At 41.5% G+C, this 24,036-nt stretch overlaps 1 protein-coding gene across 1 annotated transcript in view; it reads right to left on the bottom strand.

Moving 5' to 3' along the window:
- Positions 1-740: 740 nt before the first annotated feature.
- nbas (NBAS subunit of NRZ tethering complex) overlaps positions 741-24,036 on the bottom strand; it is a 267,026-nt gene continuing 243,730 nt past the window's right edge. Inside the window, exons 50-52 of the mRNA XM_033021570.1 lie at positions 15,751-15,895; positions 10,939-11,067; positions 741-1,360 (exon numbers count right to left, since the gene is read on the bottom strand). Of these exons, the coding sequence (XP_032877461.1) occupies positions 1,085-1,360; positions 10,939-11,067; positions 15,751-15,895 (550 nt within the window). The 3' untranslated portion in view covers positions 741-1,084. The remainder of the gene's footprint in view (positions 1,361-10,938; positions 11,068-15,750; positions 15,896-24,036) is intronic.

Here is a 24,036-nt window from a genome sequence, read left to right as displayed (position 1 = left end):
GGCAGAACAAATTGCTCCTGTTTTCTATCTTTTCCACCCAAGCTACAGGGTTTCTGAAGAAAATCAGTATAAGGAAGTAAAAGGATGAGTTAATCTTTTTTGTTAATTTTCCAGTGCTGGGACGAGTTTTATTTTACAAAAAATCTTGGATGTCGATTATTTGATGCAACACCAAGTTGATGCAACCCTTTGTGGGTAACGCCAAGAGAGGCATTGAAATTGAAGGAAGCAATGTGAGTGGAGAAGGAATTGCAAATGTTCAGAACAGTTTTGGTTGGGTTACATACTATTTATTGAAGTAACAAAGGCTGATGTTGAGAGGCTATTTCTAGGCTGGGAAATAACGATTGTGACATATTGATAGACTTTGCAATGATTGTCATGGTTTTATATTTAAAAAGTTTGAAACACTACATATGGGTTGTGGCAACAGTTGGATTCAAGAAACAATTTAAAGTGAAATAATTTCCCCTAATTATTGATTCTTAGAAAGGTTTCACCAAACAAAAAAATTGCTAGTCCATGCAGCTCAACTCAAGAATTTAAAGAGTAGATTTGTTCAAAGTAGCAAGTTAATAAGAAAAATCAAGACTTGTTGCTCAGATACAAAGTGTTGTGCTTAAAAAAAATTAGAGCAGATGGGTACATAAGTACATACATTTATATTTTTTAATTGTTTCCTAGATTTTTTTACCAGTGCCCAGAAGAGAATTTGAAATAATTTCACAAATTTAAAGAAGTAATTTTGTTTGAAAATTTTAATACACTATTTCACAGTGACAACTGCATAAGTGCACTACAGCACATTACTTGGCGACAACATCAATTAGTTCTTGGTAATTGTTATTTATGAGAAGTTTCCGAATTCTAAATAGTTTGCAAAAATAAAAGGAACAGTTGAAAGTCTGCTTAAACAATCACACTGATTTTGTGAATCAAGTGCCAGTAGATAGTTTCAAGATGATTAGTCATGTCAACCAGTGTCCAGTTAAAAATTAGTAGGGCATGTAGTGCATGTGCAGCCTTTCTTTGCAACTTCACTTTTGTGGAAAGAAGCAAATATACTTTTTGCTGGAAAATCCTTCTATAACCACCTCCTTGTAACGGTTAACGCAGCGCTAAACGTACTTAAGGATGGATGTACAGCTCTATGTGACATCAATAGAGAACCACCTTCTGCAGTGTAGCCTGCTTGATTCAACTGTTCAGCTACCTCATCAACACTGCACTGGCCTTCCATGTGATTGCCCAGGAGGTGCCTTATAAGGTGAGGGTAGAAAGCAGTAGAAATGCAGTCGACCATTAGTTTCTTGTTCAGCAGCAAAGAAAGTAGTTCTGAATCACAATTGGAAGCATCAATCTAAGGGAAGAAGAATACAGCAAAAACCTTTATTCATGTAAATTGTTAGATACATGTTATTTCATTAGATATTGAAGACTTTGATTTACAGTAACTGTGTGACCTGCACCACACATTATATACAAGGAGAATATAAATGCACATCAAATCAAAACAAACTCTACAATTAGATTTATATACCTTTTATTATAGGCATGCATGAACAGTTTTGCAACCCTGATGGGGGGAAAGGGGATCCTGAGCGAAAAGTATAGATTCTGAAGGGAAAGGTTAAAAGCAAAAAGTAAGCCAGAGGGAAGCTTTAATTAGTGCCCTGAAAAATCTTAGAGAACATAAGTATGTGCAACCATCCAGACTCAAAATGGTGTAGGATTATAGAGTCAGAGCTATGCAGCATGGAAATGGGCCCTTCGGCATAACTAGTCCATGCTGACCATGAAGCCTGTTTATACTAATCCCATTTGCCTGCATTCGGCCTGTAATCCTGTATTTCCTTTTCCAAGCATCTGTCCAAATGTCCTTTAAACATTATAATTGTGTCCACCTTCCTCTGGCAGTTAGTTCCAGATAACTAACCTCCACAGTGTGACAAATCTTACCCCTCACATCTCTTTACATTTCTTCACACTCTCCTTATATCTTATGCCCTCTAGTTTTACTTTCCCATCATAGGGAGGAAGGGAAAAAAACCCGATGATTGTTTTTGCTACCTTATCTGTGCCCCTCATAATTTTACAAATCTGTCAGGTGACCCCCCCCCCCCCCCCTTCTGTGTTCCACTGAGAATAAATCCAACCTATCCAATCTCTCGTTATAAGTAAAGCCTTCCATTCAGGGCACCATGCTCTTTTTCTGAAGCTACCATGTCGTTCCAGTGCAATGGCGACCAGAACTGTACACAATATTCCAAGAGCGGCCTGACCAATGCTTGGTAAAGCTGCAACAAGAAGTCCCAACTCCTGTACTCAATGAAGACACAAGGGACTGCAGATGCCAGAATATTGAGCAAAACGCAATGGGTCAGGCAGCATTTGTGGAGGGAATGGACAGATGCCTTTTCGGGTTGGAACCCTTCTTCAGCCCGAAGAAGGTTCTTGACCAGAAATGTCACCTGCCCATTCCATCTTCAGATGCTGCCTGACCCTACTTCAGCACTTTTGCTTGAACTCAATGCCTTAGCCTAAGGAGGCAAGCATGCCGAATGCCTTCTTCACTACCCTATTTACCTGTGATGCCATTTTCAGGGGCTACGAACTTCCACCCAAGGTTTTTGCACATCAACACTCCACTTACTGTACACATACTGTAAGCAATTGACAACCTAAAATGCATTACCTCACATTTAGCTGGAATAAATTCTATCTACCCATCTTTCCAACTGATTTATGGCCTACTGTATTCTTTTACAACCTTTTTCATTAACTACTCCTCTATTTTTTGTGTTGTCAGCAAACTTACCAGTCGGTCCATCTACATTCTCATCTAAGTCAGTTATGTGCAAGACACCAACAAAGGTCCATCACCCACCCCTGCAGCACATAATTTATTTCAAACTTCCAGTAAAATAAATACCCTTTAACCACAATTGTCTGCCTCCTCTCCCCAAGCCAATTTAAGATCCACTTTGAATAAACAACAAACTGCAAATGCTGGTTTACACAGAAGGATACAAAGTGCTGGAGTAACTCAAGGGGCCAGGCAGCATCTCTGGATAGGTGATGTTTCGAGTCGAGACCCTTCTTCAGACTGACAGTTGGGGTGGTGGGGGGGAAATGGCTGGGTGAGAGGAGGCAGGACAAAATTTGGCAGGTAATAGGTGGACTCAGGCAAGTCGGGGCGCGGGGGGGTTAATAGGCAGATTGTTGAAGCAAAAGCCAGAGAATAAAGCATAAGGTGTGAGATAGAAGAGTTTCAAATTGTGAAGCCAGAGGAATGTCGGAGGAGGTAGAGGGGGAGGGGAGAAACAGGCAAGAGTCCAGATGGGGCTCAGGGGATGGGGTCGTTAGGTTACCTAAAATTGGATCGACTACTCATTGTCCTGGTATTTTAAGATAATTGGTTTTTGAGCTAAGTGTGGCACTTCTGTGCTAATAAATCTGAAAATACTGCAAGGAACATGGGTAGTTTGAGCAATGAAGAATGTTCAGTTTTTTGGGTATGGTAATCAATTTTCAATAAATACTTACACAATTTAAATGGAGGCAGGTATCAAGGTGTTCACATGTGCTTCATTATGGAGGATGATTTAGATAGAACATTCAAATTGTATAAAAACGGTATTTTTAATGGAATAATTTGGGAGATGGCTGGTGAGATAAAGCAGTAGCCTTTTCAGTCTTTCTACATGACGTAATTTTCTAGAAATCTTTCATTTGTGTGGGACGGTTTACGCACAATCGGGTTAACTTACTAGCCATGTCATCTGGACCACTCCACCTCTTTGAATAGTAGTACAAGTTCTTGTATGATTCGTAGGTCTAGAGGGATATGGGTCAACGTGGGCTAGCGTAGATGGGTATTCTGGTTAGCATGGAAGAGTTAGGTTGAGGGGCCTATTTCCAAGCTGTATGCCCCACATCCCTCTTAACATTTCCCATCCATGTACCTGTCCAATGTCTTTTAAATGTTGTCACTGAATTTGCCTCACCTATTTCCTCTGGCAGCTTGTTCCATTGTTGACCCACCACTCTGTGAGAAAAAGATGCACCTACGGTTCTTATTAAATCTTTCCCCTCTCTCTCACCTTGAACCGATGGCCTCTAGTTCTTGATTCCCTTAACCTGGGAAAAAGACACAGTGGATTCCACTCATGATTTCATACACCTCTATAAAATCACCCCTCAGCCTCCAAGGAATAGAGTCCAAGCCTACCCAATCTCTCCTTATAGCTTAGGCTCTCGTGTCCAGGCAACATCCTCTCTTGACTTTCTTCCCGCTTAATTGCCTTTTTCCTAATGAAGGTAACCACAACTGAAGGTCATCAATGTCTTCTATAACTGTAACATAATGGCCTGACTATGCAATTCCTTGGGTGATGAAGACCAAATGCCAAATGCCTTCCTCACCACTTTCAGGGATGTGTGAATGCACTCCCAGATCCCTCTGCTCGACCATTAGTCACAGCCTCCAGTCCGTAAAATAGCATTCCACCCACCACCCTCTGCTTCTTTCCATGAAGCCAATTCTGTATCCAGTTATCTAGCTCTCACTGGATCCCACGTGATCTAACCTTCCAGAGCAGCCTACCATGTGGAACCTTGTGAAGTCCTTGTTGACCCATATAGACCACACAACCATGCTGATTATCGCTTATCAATCCTTGTTGAAGTTTATATTAATCTACCCACATGTAATTTCTTAGTAAATTTGTTATGTCTTAACTCTTCCATATTATTTTTTTCTCCTGATTCCTTAACATCTCAAAAGAATTTCAATAATGTAACTGAAAACAATGCAAGTCTTAAGCATGTTGAATGGAAACATGCCATAACATAGAAACATAGAAATTAGGTGCAGGAGTAGGCCATTCGGCCCTTCGAGCCTGCACCGCCATTCAATATGATCATGGCTGATCATCCAACTCAGTATCCTGTACCTGCCTTCTCTCCATACCCCCTGATCCCTTTAGCCACAAGGGCCACATCTAACTCCCTCTTAAATATAGACAATGAACTGGCCTCAACTAGCTTCTGTGGCAGAGAATTCCAGAGATTCACCACTCTCTGTGTGATAAATGTTTTTCTCATCTCGGACCTAAAAGACTTCCCCCTTATCCTTAAACTGTGATCCCTTGTTCTGGACTTCCCCAACATCGGGAACAATCTTCGTGCATCTAACCTGTCCAACCCCTTAAGAATTCTGTAAGTTTCTATAAGATCCCCCCTCAATCTCCTAAATTCTAGCGAGTACAAGCCAAGTCTATCCAGTCTTTCTTCATATGAAAGTCCTGACATTCCAGAAATCAGTCTGGTGAACCTTCTCTGTACTCCCTCTATTGCAAGAATATCGTTCCTCAGATTAGGAGACCAAAACTGTACACAATACTCCAGGTGTGGTCTCACCAATACCCTGTACAATTGCAGTAGAACCTCCCTGCTCCTATACTCAAATCCTTTTGCTATGAATGCTAACATACCAAGGACAATGGTCAGAAGTGCTAAGCACAAAGATGCACAATAGACTCTATTCAGGATCCCATGCCTTTGGGCTTGCTTGATTAGCAATATATTATGTTCTATGGCATGGTAATAATCCAATTGCTCAACTAGGAACAAATTGTCTGTTCAGATTTTTGGTGCTCATAATAATGACATTAGAAAAGGTGGAGGTAGAGGCAGTGATTCAATGTTAATCCCATTCATTTCTTGTGTTTCCATATCACTAGAGCTCTTTTCCTTCAACCACACAACTAAACTAAAGCAACAATCTGCTGGAAAACAAAGCGGCTCAGCTCTGGTGGAGGAAGTTGTTGCTTCATATCTCAGCGTCTGTACTCTCTTGTGTCTCTATTCATCTAAACTATGTCTAAATATTGATTCATGTTTCATTAATATGACAATGCTACATAGCGTTTCAATGTTTCAAAGTCCCTCCTAGAACTCCATAACCTTTGTTATTTAACTTTAAAAATACTCTAGTTCACCTGCCTGGCAAATACGTATTAACCTGCTTTCAGAATTTCTTGCAGGATTTTTATCTTCTTGCTCAATGTCGTTCAGCTGGGATAGAACCTTTCAGGTTTAAAAAAATCTCCACTCTCCCTATTAATCTAGTTCGAGTCAATGTGTCAAGATGACTGAAACAGATGGTACACCGCGTAAGGTTGGTAAGGTCTGCCAATCCAAAAAGTACTTGCGCAATTTCCATGTTCAAAAAAATTCATCCAACAGAATAAATTTGTATTGATTTCAGTGATGCACATTACTCCTATTTATACATATTCATCTTAACTATATACATCCAACAAGGAATAGCGCCTACTTCTACAAGTAGGAAGACACTTAAAATACTCTCTTTATTCATAGCAAGCTATAGCAAATTGTTAGATTTGTAACTTATCCAAAGTAGAAGTATCAAATGGTGGAAGAGCCAGAGTGAGTTAAATAACATCGTGGCTTTGAGCTACTTCACTTGCTAATTTCAGCTGATAAATTCACACATTAGTAGCAATGGAGCAGTTATTAGATTTGACAAATTCCAAGGTTACCTAAAAGAGTAAACAAGAGCAAACACATTAATGCAACAACTGCACTGCAATCCTATTTTTGCAAGCTATGGATATGTTAAGGTATGATTACCTTAAACTGTAGCACATAAGTAAGTTTTAAGGAAGATAAGGCACAAAATGCTGGAGTGCTGAAACGGCATTTCGTTTGGACCTCAAGGGGTCCAAATGACAATAAATTGAATTGAATTGAATTGAATTGAGTAACTTAGCGGGACGTAGCATCACTGGATAGAAGGAATGCATGACGTTTCAGGTCAGGGGGGGGGGGGGGGGGGGGGGGGAGAAACAAGAGATATGGAAGGGTAAAGGGTAAAGTGAAAAACATGAGATCAAAGGGGATGGAGATCAAAGAAAATGTTGAACAGCATTATTAGCTAGGGGAAGTGAACAACAAGGCAAATAATGTAAAGTTTAATCAGGAGGTCAGTCAGATCGGAGAACTAGGGTGCGGGAGGGATGGAGAATGTGAGAGAATGTGAGAGAGAGTGCGAGAGAGAGTGCGAGAGTGTGTGTGTGAGAGAGAGAGAGAGAGAGAGAGAGAGAGGGAGGGAGAGAGAGAGAGAGAGAGAGAGAGAGAAAGAGTGTGAGTGTGAGTGTGAGAGTGAGAGAGCAAGGGTTACTTGAAGTTGAAGTCAATATTCATACCATTGGGATGTAAGCTGCCCAAGCTAAATATGAGATGCTGTTCCTCCAATTTGCGTTGGGCCTCTCCGACAGTGGAGGAGGTCTATGACGGAAAGGTCAGTGTATAGGGACAGGTGTTGCATCTTCTGTGGTTGCAGGGCAAAGTTCCAGGGGAGGGATTGGTTTGGGAGGGAATGGATGAGTTAACGAGGGGGTTGTGGAGGGAACGGTCTCTGTAGAAAACGTAAAGGGGTGGAGATGGGAAAATGCAGCTAGTGGTTGGATCCCCTTCGAGGTGACGAAAATGTCAGCTAAATATGTGCTGTATGCGACAGCTGATGGGGTGAAAGGTGAGGACTAGGGGGACTCCATCCCCGTGGCGACTGGGGTGGAAGGAGAGCAAGAGCGGAACTGCGGGTTACCGAGGAGACACATGTGAGTGCTTCATCCATGATGGAAGAGGGGAACACCCGTTCCCTAAAGAATGAGGACATCTTGGATGTCCTAGTATGGAACACCTCATCTTGGGCACAGATGCAGCATAGACGGAGGAATTGGGAGTAGAGGATAGAGTCATTGCAGGAAGGAGGGTGGGAAGAGGTGTAGTCGAGATAACTGTGGGAGTCAATACGTTTATAATATATGTCAGTTGATAGTCTATCTCCTGTGATGGAGCCGGTGAGAACGAGAAACAATAGGGAGATGTCGGAGATGGTCCAAGTGAATTTAAGTGCAGGATGGAAATTAGTAGTGAAGTTAATGAAGTCTGTAAGTTATGCATGGATGTAGGAGGTAGTCCCAATGCAGTCGTCAATGTTAAGGGACAACCAATAAAGGATAGTGTTAACAACATTTAATCTTAATCCAATTAATTTGATTTCCCATATCACCAGAACCCCCTTTCTTTCAACCACATACAAATGTCCAAATTCTTTCCTATTTAATTTTACAGCCATGTTCTTTTGTTCACTTTCCTTTAACAAAACAAAAAATCATAGGAGTTCTGCATGAGTTGTTGAGAGTGAACTTTCAATATTGTTTCAGAGCAATGCAGCAAAAACTATAACGTGTCCAAGATACTGGAAAAGGACAGCTTACGAGTGATGGAAGCAGAAACAATAACCAGTGGGCAAGGAGGATGTAAATCCACGATGCCAACAACACCACGGATATCTGACCATTGTGTGGCAAGGCAGTGATGTACAGTGCCCTCCATAATGTTTGGGACAAAGACCCATCGTTTATTTATTTACCTCTGTACTCCACAATTTGAGATTTGTAATAGAAAAAAAAAATCACATGTAGTTAAAGTGCACATTGTCAGATATTAATAAAGGTCATTTTAATATATTTTGGTATCACCATGTCAAAATTACAGTTTATACAGTCCCCCAATTTCAGGGCATGCACTTATTGTCTACTGTCTATTAGGAACAGGGTACTGATTGGGGGTGATCAGCCATGATCACATTGAAGGGCAGCGCTGGCTCAAGGGCCGAATGACCTAATCATGCACCTATTGTCTCCATAATGTTGGGACACAGCAATGTCATGTAAATGAAAGGGGTGGGAGATTGCAACCTACACGTGGTCCACCCGGTTTCGATGAATGCAATCAAGGCCACTATCTTCCACCGCTTCTACCCAATGCTTGGTACCTACTTCCAGCAGCCATTGGTTGTCCTCCAGGATGCACCTAGCCACAGCCTGGTCCATGCCAGTCACCAGGGCGAATTTGGCGCAGAAACCTTCACGGCTGCAGCGCAACGCTTCCGACGCCTCCGACGGCCCGGGACTCTTGCACTGAGGTTGCTCCATGGCCGGAACTGCCCGGCAAACACTCGCCAGCCCCGGCTCCCCATTCGCATCTGCCCCCGCCGCTGCTTCTGCTTCCATCCCTCCCTCCTCCCCGGATCTCCAACACCCACGACCAGGTTACTCAGAGCACAGCAGCGTCTCGTCCAAAGCCGGAGACATTGAAACATGTCTAGCCAAAAAAGTGTGGGGGCTGCAGACCCCCGGTTCCGCGGCCCATGCATTGAATGGAAAATGTGCTCTGAAATGTTACAGTTTTAAATGCTGGAGTTTTATACACTTTGTTCTTAGAACATCTCATTATATTTTTCAACGGTTATCTACTGAAAGTAGGTAACTAGCTTTTCTCCAATTCAGTATATCCTGCAAATTGCCATTGGTTGAAAATGTTCATGCAAACATTACCTCTGTGACTGAACCTACTACACCATTTGTACATTCAATTCGGCCTTTAGATGGTGTGTCATCTGTTTTGTGCAAGTTGAGATCTGCAACGGCACAAACTGTGAAATAAACTATTATTTTACTCAGTCACTCTTGGAATACTGTCAGATTTCCAAAGACATGGGGAATTAGGCCCAGTGCAGTATCTCTGTTGGATGATAGGTGTAATGCAACTGTTTCATCTGTAATTAAAACAGGCTAGGTGGGCTTTAGATATACATTTCAAAATGATTCATTTAAATCTTTCATTTTAAAGATATCTCTTATAATAATGCACCAACATCTGAACATGATATTGAGTGTGGCCAGTTGCTTCCTACACGCAATGCATTTTAACATTGATTACACCAACATCGCCTAAAGGCCGAAATGAAAGTACAAATGCTGCAATAAGTTCACCCAGAGAGGCAATGTTTGTATTAGCATTTTTGATCAATGGCAACATATACGCTACACAATTAAAAACATATTGTTAACTACTTTGAATAGGTAACCTATATAAAATAAGAACAAGTAATTCGACTAAGAACAATGTTCATGTCTCTTCATCAAATGACAATGTCAACTTCACAGGTGTGGTATTTGCAATTGTTTTTGTCCCTTTGAAATAGTTCACAGCCCTTCATCTCTGTATTGTGATGAATCTCAATTTTGCTTTAATGATCTCAGCAGGCACATTCTCCAATTGCTTACGGGCCCTTTCATTAGCACAATCCATTTTTCAATCTAGGACTGTGCAATCTACAGCAGCCCTTCTATTGCCTCTGGAAGGATCAATTCAAGTTAGCTGAACTTGATATTGCCTTATACTTCCTGTATTATTCTGTACAATGACCCAGCAAGCAATCTCCATATAATAGGAGAACAGGCTTTTAGCGAGCTGCTTTGTTGATGGTAATCAATGATAAACTAGTAGCCTTCTAATCGACACCAAAGCCAACTGAACCAGTTAATGGCTAGCTATTTTTAAACCATGGTGCTGGATAAATCCTATTTGTAACTGAAAAAAGCATTTTAAAACTATAGTAAAATGGTAATAACTCTCACACCACATTCAATCTTTATAGTGAAAAGCAAATTGAAGGATCAAATTACGCACTAAATCTGGCCTAATCTCCAAACAAGTCTTGATTGCACAAAGCATGCTGGCATTTATTGCAGAAATTCAATTATTTTAGTCATTATCCAAGAGGACAAACTATTTTTTTCCCCAATCATCTTGTGCCACTGTAATGTTTAGTTATTTAATTTGGGTTACCATTCAGGAACAGAACCAGGACAATAGAATGGATTGGATGGATTTATGCAGATACATTTCTGCAATTTAAATTTAAATTTTTGAATACATATATTATAAGTGAATTCATTGAGCAATTTCATCTTTGCATTTATATCTGAAGTTTTAGATAAAACATTTAGTTCATTACCATGAATGAGATTTCAAAGATTTAGAATTGAATATCCTTACCTGATCAACTGCTTTTATCCGTTCCATTGCTAGTATCTGCAGCTCGTGGTTATCAGTTTCTATTCCAAGCTTTAATGCTGGCAGCAGTATGGATTGTTCCAGGAGCAGAATACAAATTTTCTTCACATACTGCATAGGAACACACAAGGTCTTTAGTTAAATAAATGTAGACATTGTAATTAAATAATATTCCGATTGAAAAGAAACACAAACACATGCAGGGTGTCAAACTGCCTCTCTTCACTTTCTCCATATTTTATGAAATGGACAATGGACGGAACTACAAAATGAGGTGTTAGTGTTTAGCTTTGTGATCATTACTTATTGATTTAAAAAAAAATAGGTTGGCTTATAATAAGTTAATTAATGAGTTCAGTAATCTTGCCCTTAAAGTAAATCATGAATAATCCAGCAATCTTATAATAATGATTCATTATTTTCCTCTATTAAAAAAATGGATTGACTGAAGTCTCTCTTTACTCTGAAAATGCTCACACAATGCTTTGAAAAACAGTAGGATTTGTAATAAAAGTCATTAGTAGGGAATAGCACAGCAGATTTGACACAGGCTTTTCTGATTTGTGAATTGGGTTCAAATGCAAACGAGACACACAGGATGAAAGTCTCCACTGTTTTCACAAGTCCAACGTGAAATAGGTTTCAAAGATCTCTGTCCAATTTGTTACTAATTGGTTTGAGAATTTAAGAAAGCAAATCACATAATGGAGCTTAACTCTGCATCTGGCCACAACCGATTTATCTGGCCCAAGGAATACTTTCCTAAAATGGGAATAGTTTCTTTCCTGGCATCATTTTGATGAGCACCAAAAAAAAAAAACCCATCTACATATATTAAATAGTTGCATTCATATATCCTAAGACAGAACAGCAATCAAGTTGTAAATTAATCCTCAAAACAAATCTGTTGCCGATAAAATGAGAGTCGAAGAGGTAGTGGGGTTTTGGGAAGTTGTTAGGTAGCTGCTCGATTTGCTATTAATCCAATGATTTTTTTTAAGCTTTAAGAAAAAGGGCGACAAGATGTGGGAAGTGAATGGGTCACAGGAGGGAAAAGTGAGTAGGGCTGCTAGGGAGGCCAAGGTCATAGGACACAAGGATGCACAGTGGTGGTGAGCAAGACTACTTACTCCCCATTAAATGTTGCCTGGGGTGAAACAGCAGTCTGGAACTTGCTGAGAAATGTCAGCAGTTCCTTGGCAAACTGACGCGATTCAGCTACCCAGCAAGTACCAGAGCACACTGGGCACTTACAACAATGGAGAAGTCCTGACTGATTTGCTGGTGATATCCACCACTGAAATCCACAAGGAGCTCAATGACAGAACACAAACCTTGCATAATCTAGTTCTTACATTAAATAAACTGTCAACAGAATATGTGCTAGGTTAGTATATCCTCTTCATCCAAGTAGAAATGATTACATAAAAACACATACATTTCTCCTTGTCTGGATGTTCTTTTTAATTATTTAAAACTTGTTTACTGGGCGATTTACTTTTTAACATTTTATTTTTAAACTTTGTAAAGAGCCAATTTGATTTTTAATTTGTCAGCATTTTTAATATATTCAGGCATATTAAAAAACACAAACAGCTTCAACACAGAACTTGTCAACAATTCTTCCAGAAGGATTGTCGATAGGACTTGCTTTGGCCCATTCAACTGACCATACCGTCATGGAGATTTCCAGCAAGCATGATTTGCCTTTTGGATGGGAATCAGGTAATTTAGTGACCTCAGCACAGCTAAAAGTCAAGGGAGGAATTTGTAGACCAGCAAAAGGACTTTAATTGGAAATTAAAATGGGCTGGCACATGAGACCTAGAAATTACGCAATTATAACTTGTGCCATTCGGCAAAGTCCTCCCAAACTCTCTCAATAGTTCAGGCCCTCAGGTCCTGGCAACATCCTACTCTCCACACTTTCCAGCATAATGGTCTCTTTCCTCAAGCAGGGTGGCCAAAATTAGGCACAAGAAGCCAAGTGCAGCCTCACCAATGTCTTGTACAACTGTAAAAGGGTCCAAATTTCTATACTGAGTTCCCTGACTGATGAAGGCTGCTAGCGTGCCAAAACACCTCTTCACCACCCTATCTACCCGTGACACCACTTGTACTCCTAGATCCCTCTGCACTACAACATCATTGGACGAGGGAATTGAATGCAACATCTCCAAGCTTGCGGATGACACACGGATGACAGCGGATGAGGCTGCAAGGTGACTTGGATAGGCTGGGTGAGTGGGCAAATGCATGGCAGATGCAGTATAATGTGGATAAATGTGAGGTTATCCACTTTGTTGGCAAAAACTGGAAAGTAGACTATTATCTGAATGGTGGCCGATTAGGAAAAGGGGAGATGCAACGAGACCTGGGTGTCATGGTACACCAGTCATTGAAAGTAGGCATGCAGGTGCAGCAGGCAGTGAAGAAAGCGAATGGTATGTTGGCATTCATAGCAAAATGATTTCAGTATAGGAGCAGGGATGTTCTACTGCAGTTGTACAGGGCCATGGTGAGACCACACCTGGAGAATTGTGTACAGTTTTGGTCTCCTAATCTGAGGAAAGACATTCTTGCCATGGAGTACAGAGAAGGTTCACCAGACTGATTCCTGGGATGGCAGGACTTTCATATGAAGAAAGACTGGATAGACTCAGCTTGTACTCGTTAGAATTTAGAAGATTGAGGGGGGATCTTATAGAAACGTACAAAATTCTTAAGGGGTTGGACAGGCTAGATGCAGGAAGATTGTTCCCGATGTTGGGGAAGTCCAGAACAAGGGATCAGAGTTTAAGGATAATCGGTATTTTAGGACCGAGATGAGAAAAACATTTTTCACACAGAGAGTGGTGAATCTGTGGAATTCTCTGCCACAGAAGGTAGTTGAGGCCAGTTCATTGGCTATATTCACTACCCACCCTCTGCAATCCCTTCCTACCCAAACTGCAGCCTTTCCAGGTACATTCCCCTGTAACCACAGATGATGTAACATCTCTCCCTCCATCGCCACCCTCATTTCTATTCAGGAGCCCAGAAAATCTTCCAGGTGAGACAGAAGTTCACATGCACCTCCTCCAACCTCATCTACTGTATCCAGTGTTCCGATGTGGCCTTCTTTACATTATAAAGACATCTGTAGACCAGGTGACTGTTTTGTAGACACATTTGTGCTTGGTCCGCGAAGACCTGCTGTATCTCCTGGTTGCTAAACATTTTAACACCCCTTCCCCATACTGACCTCTGTCCTGGGCATTCCCCATTGGCAGTGAGCTCACATGCCACCTTGCGAAACAGCATCTTATATTCTGTTTGGGTAGCATGCAACCAATGGTATGAACACTGAATTCTCCAATTTTATGTTGCCCCTCCCATTTCCCACCCTCTTTCCTCACACTATTTCTTCCCTTTAATGCCTTCCATTCCCTTCCAACTGTATCCCCTCCGGCTTTACATTTCACTCCTCTTCTCTCCTCATCTAACAGCCTTTTGTCTTCTTGTATTCCTGTCATCTATTTCTTTTGTCCACCCATCTGGCATTCATATCCCCCCTCAACTGTACCCATCTATGACTTGCCACTCCCACTTCTTTTCCAGTTTTCTCCCCATTACAATTAGTCTGAAGAACGTTCCTGCCCCAAAACGTTGCCTATCCATATCCTCTAGAGATGCTGTCTGACTCGCTGAGTTACTCCAGCATTATGTTCTATACAAGATTCCAGCATCTGCAGTTCCCTGCATCTCCAAATAAATACTTTAGGTGTGTTGTTATAGAAAAGGATGCAGGTAACCTTCCAGAAATGTTATGGAACCAATGGACATTAAAGGAAATGAATAGCATTGAGAAAAGAGCTGCAGAAATTAATGGTATTGGAGGCCAAACTTGATTATTGAATTCAAGTTCAAGTTCAAGAGAGTTTATTGTCATGTCTCGGATAGGACAATGAAATACTTGCTTTGCTTCAGCAAAGAATTCTAAAGGTGATAGCTGTGGTAATAGCGGATACATTGGTTATTATATTCCAATGTTCCACAGATTGGAGATTGGCTCCTCCAGATTGGTTTGTTTCAAATGTAACCCCATTATTTAAAATAGAAAGAGAGAAAATAGTAAACTACAGACTGGTGAACCTAAGTGATGGTGAAAATGCTAGAGGCTTTTGAAAGGGAAGCAGAGAGTTGAAATAAAATATTCAGGATGATGGGTATAGTTGTGGCATAGTTCTGGGATTAATGCTCAGCCCTCAACTATTCATCTTGTATATCAGTGATTTGGATGAGCAAGTTAAATGTAATATTTCAAAGTTTATTGTTGACAAAGTGAGTGGGATTATGAATTAAGGGGAGATTGCATAGAGGCTTCAAGGCAATTTAGATTGAATCTAGTGGCAAAAACATGGCGGTGGCTTCACTGCATTGACCCTCATTTTTGGGTGTGCCTGGTATGAGCTTTTGCATTCCTCATTCATAAGTGTGGCAGAATGAGGATAGAGGTGGGCCACAAGGTTACAGATCATACTGATACACGTTGCTGCTTTTGATGCCAAACAAAACTCATGGTTTCGGAGCTTTGAGCTGTCAGATCTGTTCTAAATAGCAATATACCATTTTGGAACTCATGAAAATTCTGATTCTACAGGAAATTAAAATGTATGTCTTTAATACAAATGTAATGCTGTTAGTAGATTCTGATTAAATTTCCAACTGCTTCCCACTAACAGAGCTGTCTTGTATGACATGCTCCAATATAATCAGTGCATATTAAACTTTAAAAAATGATTCTAAAATTACCTGAATTGGTAGCTTGTGCTTCGTCGAATAAAGGGAACGGCAGATGTCAAGAATTTCATTTGCAGTGGCAATTTTTTGATCAGGATCACACTTTCCCAACATGGCAATAACAAGCTTGATCCAAGCATTATCCTTTTCACTTGTTCTAGAGGGAGAAGAGATTTCTTAATTAAGAGACTTCAACCACATTTCAGCAGCGTACCCCATATTTGAGATTTCAATGCTACATCTAACTACATGTGTACTGTTGTGAAATGAGAGAGGGGAGGTTACAGGGAAATGGTGAGGAGGTTGAAATTGCTCTCTGAAAGCTGGGATAGACCAGGCTGACTGACTTCCTTCTTTGTAGTAAAGAGATAAGAAAAAAGGTCCATGGACAAAACAAGATCTATCAGTTTCCGTACGACAATTCCATATTTCCACATGACCTCGAATGCAAACATTTCATCTCATCGAGTCTTCTCCTGCTCACAAATCAATCCCAATCCACCACTGATTTTCCCTCCCCTCCTTTTTCCCCCTCGGATTACACCGGTTGCTTACGCACTAGGGGCAATTGATAACGACCAATTAATTTATCAATCCGATCACGTTTGGGATTTGGGAGGATATCACTGCACCTACAGAAACACATGCACTCACAGGGAGAACATGCAAATTCCACACAGACAGCACTAGAGGTCAGGACTGAACCTGGATCACTGGAACTGTGAGGCAATAACTCTACCTGCTGTGTCACTGAGCTTCAATTATGATCGGATGGAGTTTTGAGGAAAACGATGCAATTCTCTTGATTGACCAATAATCAAAATGAGGCACTTTTCCATTTTTTCCTTCTTCACCCAACTTAGACTTCTTAATGCAACACTGGCTTCCAGACCTTCTATGTCCACCTTGTCACCAATATCTACAGTCCATTAATTTGAAAATATCCTAAGCTCAAAAGTAAATATCCTAAATTCCAAGTTCTATTCACCCATCTCAAGTTTTTTTGACCGAACTACATACTATGCTGTTTAAAAATGTTTGCCTTTCAATTCCTAGTTCTTTGCTCAAAGTTATCTAAAGTTTGAAGTTTTTAGATAGGCACATGGATATGCAGGAAAAGGGGGGATATGGATGATGTGCAGGCAGAGGAGAATAGTTTATCTTGGCAAGATGCTCGGCATAGACATTGGGAAATGAAGGGCTTGTTCCTATGCTGCATAGTTCTCTGTTCTATTGTTGAGTGGAACTAAGTATAGAAAAAACAAACACTATTAGCGGTTTTCAGGAATTTGCCTTATAAAAACAATGTATGAAAGCCAAGAAAGAGAATGGACTTAGCATTGGTCTCATCCAGCATTAAAGCTTTTTCAAACCAAGTCTTACTGGCAGATATTAAATGTTTAAGAATAATCTAAAGTCTCCAAGTTAATAATTAGAGGCATTACACTATTTTGGACAATGTGATTAGTATGTGACTGTTGCATGGGCTTCCATTACAAAACATAGCTGCAAGCGCACAATACATCCACAGTCCCTCTCGATTTCTACAGGCACGATAAACTGTTTTTCTAGTTCCATTATGTTTACCTTTGTTTATTTTACAACATTTTGTTAAATCTATATAGAACATAGCCATGAAACATGGCATTTTAAAAATTTCAACTTCTAAGTTAAAATCTCTCTGTAAAACAAGTCATTTTTATCAACACAAAATAATTTCACAACGTTTATATTTCTCTTGAGATCTGTATTATTAATGAGAATTTTGCATTGGAGGCACCAGCACAATTTCTTTTTGCCAAATACAATGCGGATTTATAATCAACACTTGTCACAGATGTCCCATTGGGTTGGATAGAATAAATCTCCTTTGTATTTCAGGTAATACGGAGAGTAACTGGAAGCTAATGGAATCTGATTTAAAGGTGCATGATCCATTCAGTAATAAGAGTAAATATGGGTCATCCAGAATTGCTATTAATTAACTGTTGTGCTGGTAATTGCAGTCTTGTTAAATTTAATCTTAATAGGCACAAGTATTTTTGGTCTTATCATTGTAACCGTCGAGATTACCAATGCTACACTGACTTTGCTATTAAAATGATCAAACTATAAGAGTGGCTGAGCAGCAGATGGTGATATTTTAACATTATATTAGAGAATGTAATGCAGAGGTGCAAATTCCTGGTTTGTGTCAGAGGTGGGTGAGGTAGAGGGTGGAAGGTTCTGGCTTTGACAACACTGTCAAGACCTAAGAACTGGCATTAAATGTTTTACTCGAAATTATTCCCTTAGCTATGTTGTTCATTTGAAAATAGAAATAGCAATTCTATAATTCTAAACGTATGATATTAAATGTTAGAACAAAGTTTGTAAGTTAAAAAGCAGCTTAACATTTCCTTACAACTAGAAATTTGAAGATAAATGAGCTATTAAATAGAACCAAATAAAACAGAGATAAGGCCTGAATGACTGGATTTTTTAAAGGCTCCAACCAATTGCATACCAGTGAATGATGTATGATGTATGAAGACAATGTTCGTGAGGTAATTAAAAGGAAACCAAATTAAAGTGGAACAAAAGGGCACCAGTCGGCGAATGCCACAAGAACAAAAAGAGTTAGAGAGAGAAATAGGCATTAAATGACAGCAATCTGGATTTAACAACAAATACTGGAGCCAAAACTATGGAACGTATTGGCCCTGTGCTCACTCAGTCACCCAATCTCTCGTACCCTCGAGAAGGATGATGAGTAGAGGTAGCTGAATGTAGAGGCCTCTCCCCCAAAATGGGGTTCAATGCCCAGAATTCAGTAAATGTCTTAAGATATTTTTACTGAAATATGACAAACATTTTTTTTTGTATCTTTTTTTAATTTTCTCTCTTTTAAAAAAAATTATGAGTCCAGTGTCAACATACATATTAAATATAGACCTCTCAGTCGCTATGTAAATATAGTTAAGTGTTTAAAAGAGAACATATGAATAAAAACAAAAAGATAAAAAGAAAAAAAAAGAGAAACAAAGAGAAAAAACAAAAAAAACAAAACCCCCCTAAACTAAAGAAGAAAAAGTAAGGAAAAAAAAAAGCAAAACTGAATCTGGGCTGCAAAGAGTTTCAACAAAATAAGTCCTTGTTTGTAGTCAAGTCCGTTCCACCGTATACCAGTAAATTTTTTTATTATAACAGTTGGAGAGGGGACAGTTTATGACGTATGAAAATGTTGAATAAATCTTCCCCAAGTCCTATCAAATTTAACCAAGAGTTCAACAATGTCACAATTTTTTTCCCCCTAAATTTAAACATGATATTGTTTCAGAGTATCAATGGAGTGTGGTCAGAGGATTGGTATCTTTCCATTTAAATAAAATAGATCTTCTGGCAATTGATGTGGTAAAAGCAATCAGCCAATGGGCGGAACGGGACAGATGGATCCTGCTAGGATCCCTTTCCAGTCTACCTTGGCCAGCTCCTCTCTCATGCCTTCATAGTTCCCTTTGTTCAACTGCATCACTGACACTTCCGATTTAACATTCTCCTTCTCAAATTGCAGATTAAAACTAATCATATTATGATCACTACCTCCAAGCGGTTCCTTTACCTCGAGTTCATTTATCATATCTGGTTCATTGGACAACACTAAATCCAGAATTGCCTTTTCTCTGGTCGGCTCCATTACAAGCTGCTCTAAGAATCCATCTCGGAGGCATTCTTCAAACTCTCTTTCTTGGGGTCCTGAACCAACCTGATTTTCCCAGTCTACCTGCATATTGAAATCCCCCGTCACCACAGTGGCATTACCTTTGTTACATGCCAGTTTTAACTCCTGCTGCAACGTACACCCTACATCCGGGCTACTATTTGGGGGTCTGTAGATAACACCAATTAGTGTCTTCTTGCCTTTACAATTCCTCAACTCAATCCACAGTGACTCTACCTCGTCAGTCCCTATGACTTCCCTCACAAGGGACTGAATTCCATCCCTCATCAGCAGAGCTACCCCCCTCCTCTGCCCACCTGCCTGTCCTTTCTATAGGATGTATAACCCTGAATATTAAGTTCCCAGGCCTGATCCTCCTGCAGCCACGTCTCAGTAATCCCCACAATGTCATATCTACCAACCTCTAACTGAGCCTCAAGCTCATCTACTTTACTTCTTATACTTCGCGCATTCATATACAATACTTTTAATTTCTTACGCATCTCACATTTCACTTGGCCATGCTCTCCTATCCCTTTGTGAGCTTCCTTTCCTTTCTGGGGTCATTAACCATCCCTTTACTCTCTTTCCCTTTAACTCCATCCTCGACTATCCCATTTGACACCCCACCCCACTTATTCAGTTTAAAACCACCCGTGTAGCAGTGGCAAACCTGCCTGCCAGAATGCTGGTCCCCCACCTGTTAAGATGCAATCCATCCCTTTTGTACAGTTCCCCCTTACTCCAAAACAGATCCCAGTGATCTAAGAATCTAAATCCCTGCCCTCAGCCACCCATTCAGGTCCCGTATCTCCCTGTTCCTGCTCTCGCCAGCATGAGGAACTGGAAGCAAACCGGAGATAACAACCCTGGATGTCCTGCTTTTCAGCATTTTTCCGAGCTCTCTAAAGTCACGCTGCAGAATATTCATCCCCTTCTTTCCGACATCGTTTGTGCCGACATGCACTACCACCTTCGGCTGTTCACCTTCGCCCTTGAGGATTTTCTATGTCCGTGACATCCTGGATCCTGGCACCAGGAAGGCAACACACCATCCTCGAATACCGTCTGTTCCTGCAGAAACCCCTGTCCGTACCTCTCACAATGGAGTCTCCAACTACAATGGCATTGCCTGACGTTGGCCTCTTTGGTTTTGGCTCAACAGCTCTTTTTGTTTCGCAAGCCACTCAGCCGCTCAGTGTGATAATGTCTTCTGTCCCAACAGCTTCTAAGTGGGTGAACCTGTTCACAAGAGGTACAACACCCGGGGACGTTTGCATTCCATGTTTCCCTCCCTTTCTCACCGTCACCTACCTTCTCTCTTCCAGTACCTTAGGTGTAACAATCTTACTGTAGGACTTGTCGAGGAACGACTCAGTTTGTCGGACAAACCTGAGGTCATCCACTTGCTTCTCAAGTTCCCCAACACGGTCCTTCAGGAGCTGTACCTGGATGCACTTCTCACATTTGTAGCAGCCAGATGCACCAGCAGTGTCCTTGACCTCCCACATACTGCAAGCATCACACTGAATCAGCTTGCTTGACATCTCCTTCTTTCATCTCTCCCTCTCCAGCGTTTTGCATAGCCTCCTCGCCGAAGACTCTCGAGCCAAAGACTCGCACTTCCCTCACAGGGCACTTCCCTCATAGGGCACTTCCCTCACAGGGCACTTCCCTCACTGCCGCTCCCTAAGAGCCGTCCTGCTTATATTGACTGATAAATTGCCTAATTTACCAATTTACAAACCAAATTCCTCAGTTTTAAACTCAGTTTCCCCCCTCTGACTCACTTCTAACTCTCGTCCCACTCGGGCTAGAGCCAATCAGTGCTTTCTCCTGCTTCTCTTTGTTGCTGTTGCTTCAAAATCCACGGGAGCTCTGAGGTAAGTCTGCCTGTGCTTTGCCTCTCCTTTTCAACTGTTTTCCCCGTGACTCACTTCTAACTCTCCTCCCACTCGGGCTAGAGCCAATCAGTGCTTTCTCCTGCTTCTCTTTGTTGCTGTTGCTTCAAAATCCACGAGAGCTCTGAGTTAAGTCTGATATTATATATTAATTTCTAAGATATTCTTTGTTAGCCTTTCCATTTTTAAAATTGAAGGAATCCCCCCCCCCCCCCCCCCACCCCCCAGCATCTCCCAGACTGTTTCGGATCTCATCACGACCTGGCATCCACAGCCTCCAACCTTATTGTTCCCCAACTTCTATCTCCTCCCCAAAATCTACAAGCAGGACTGTCCCGGCAGGCCCATCGTTTCTGCCTGCTCCTGCCCCACTGAACTCATCTCCACGTCAAGTTCGCAGCACTCGCCTGAAAAAACGGGAACTGGAACGGCGACTGTCAGAGTGAAACACACACAAACACATTGCAAAGGCGGGGGCCAGGGAAAGCGGGGGAGCTGTCTGAAATTCACACGGTACAAAGCCAAGGTGATACAGACACACACCGCATGAACATGAAGGTTAAGATGGCTAGCACAGTGTACGGTAAGTCCTTTAAAAGAGGGGTGTGGGGGGGGGGGAGGGGAGAAGAGGGGAGAAGGGGGAAAAGGGGGGGGAAGAAGGGGGGAGAAGGAGTGGAGCCACTTTTAAGAAGCCAGACAACTTTTAATAAGCCGGAGATACACAGCTGTAAAGTTTGGTGGGCATTTAACATTACTGGTCGGATATCCTTGGTTCTGAAAACCCGTGCTTACATTTTTTAGCGCCAATGAGCCAATGAATATGCCTGGTCAGGAAAGGCAATTAACTAAAACTACCTACGATTACCTTGACTACCCATAACTACATGGCGACCCCACTACAACTGCACCTACGATTACAGGATTATCGATTTTCTCCATGCCGACCAATTTTTGGTCGCAGAAATTTTTTTCAACATGTTGAAAGATTTACGGCAACCATACTGAGGCCGCGACTAGTTCCCAGAATGCGGGAACTCCTCGCGACCTCAATTGGATCCTCGACTTCCTCATTCACAGACCACAGTCTGTCCGTATTGGTGGAAATGTGTCAGCTACGATAACAATCAGCACGGGAGCACCTCAAGGCTGCGTGCTCAGCCCCCTGCTGTACTAATTCTATGCTCATGACTGCGTAGCCAGACAGAGTGAGAACTCCATCATCAAGTTCGCTGACGACACCACTTTTGTGGGACATATCACTGATGGAGATGAGTCAGAGTATAGAAGTGAGATCGACCGTTTGACCAAATGGTGACAGCACAATAACCTGGCTCCCAACACCAGCAAAACCAAGGAATTAATTGTGGACTTTGGAAGGCGTAGGATGGGGACCCATAGTCCCGTTTATATCAACGGGTCGATGGTGGAGAGGGTCAAGAGCTTCAAATTCCTGGGCGTGCACATCTCTGAAGATCTCTCCTGGTCCGAGAACACTGATGCAATTATAAAGAAAGCACATCAGCGCCACTACTTCCTGAGAAGATTACGGTGAGTCTATATTACAAGGACAACTTCTACAAGTGCACAGTAGAGAGCATGCTGACCGGTTGCATCGTGGATTGGTTCGGCAACTTGAGCGCCCAGGAGCAGAAATGACTGCAAAAAGTTCTAAACACTGCCCGGTCCATCATCGGCTCTGACCTCCCTACCTTCGAGGGGATTTATCGCAGTCGCTGCCTCAAAAAGGCTGCCAGCATCATCAAGGATCCACACCATCCTGGCCACTTACTCATCTCCCGGCTGCCTTCAGGTAGAAGGTACGGGAGCCTGAAATCTGCAACATCCAGGTTCAGGAATAGCTGCTTCCCCACAGCAATCAGGCTATTAAACTCAACTCAAACAAAACTCTGAACACTAATAGCCCATTGCACTTTATCTGATTATTTATGTGTATATACAGTGGCTTGCAAAAGTTTTCATACCCCTTGAACTTTTCCACATTTTGTCACGTTACAACCACAAACGTAAATATATTTTATTGGGATTTTATGTGATAGACCAACACAAAGTGGTGCATAATTGTGAAGTGGAAGGAAAATGATACATGGTTTTCAAATTTTTTTACAAATAAAAAACTGAAAAGTGTGGCGTGCAAAAGTATTCAGCCCCCCTGAGTCAATACTTTGTAGAACCACCTTTCGCTGCAATTACAGCTGCAAGTCTTTTGGGGTATGTCTCTACCAGCTTTGCACATCTAGAGACTGAAATTTTTGCCCATTCTTCTTTGCAAAATAGCTCAAGCTCAGTCAGATTGGATGGAGAGCGTCTGTGAACAGCAATTTTCAAGTCTTGCCAGAGATTCTCAATTGGATTTAGGTCTGGACTTTGACTGGGCCATTCTAACACATGAATATGCTTTGATCTAAACCATTCCATTGTAGCTCTGGCTGTATGTTTAGGGTCGTTGTCCTGCTGGAAGGTGAACCTCCGCCCCAGTCTCAAGTCTTTTGCAGACTCTAACAGGTTTTCTTGCAAGATTGCCCTGTATTTGGCTCCATCCATCTTCCCATCAACTCTGACCAGCTTCCCTGTCCACAGCATGATGCTGCCACCACCATGTTTCACAGTGGGGATGATGTGTTCAGGGTGATGTGCAGTGTTAGTTTTCCGCCACACATAGCGTTTTGCATTTAGGCC

The sequence above is a fragment of the Amblyraja radiata genome, chromosome 5 (genome assembly GCF_010909765.2).
Source record: "Amblyraja radiata isolate CabotCenter1 chromosome 5, sAmbRad1.1.pri, whole genome shotgun sequence".
In the NCBI taxonomy this organism is placed as follows: domain Eukaryota; kingdom Metazoa; phylum Chordata; class Chondrichthyes; order Rajiformes; family Rajidae; genus Amblyraja; species Amblyraja radiata.
The sequence above is the reverse complement of the archived record's forward strand: the minus strand, read 5'-3'. Positions and strand labels throughout refer to the sequence as shown.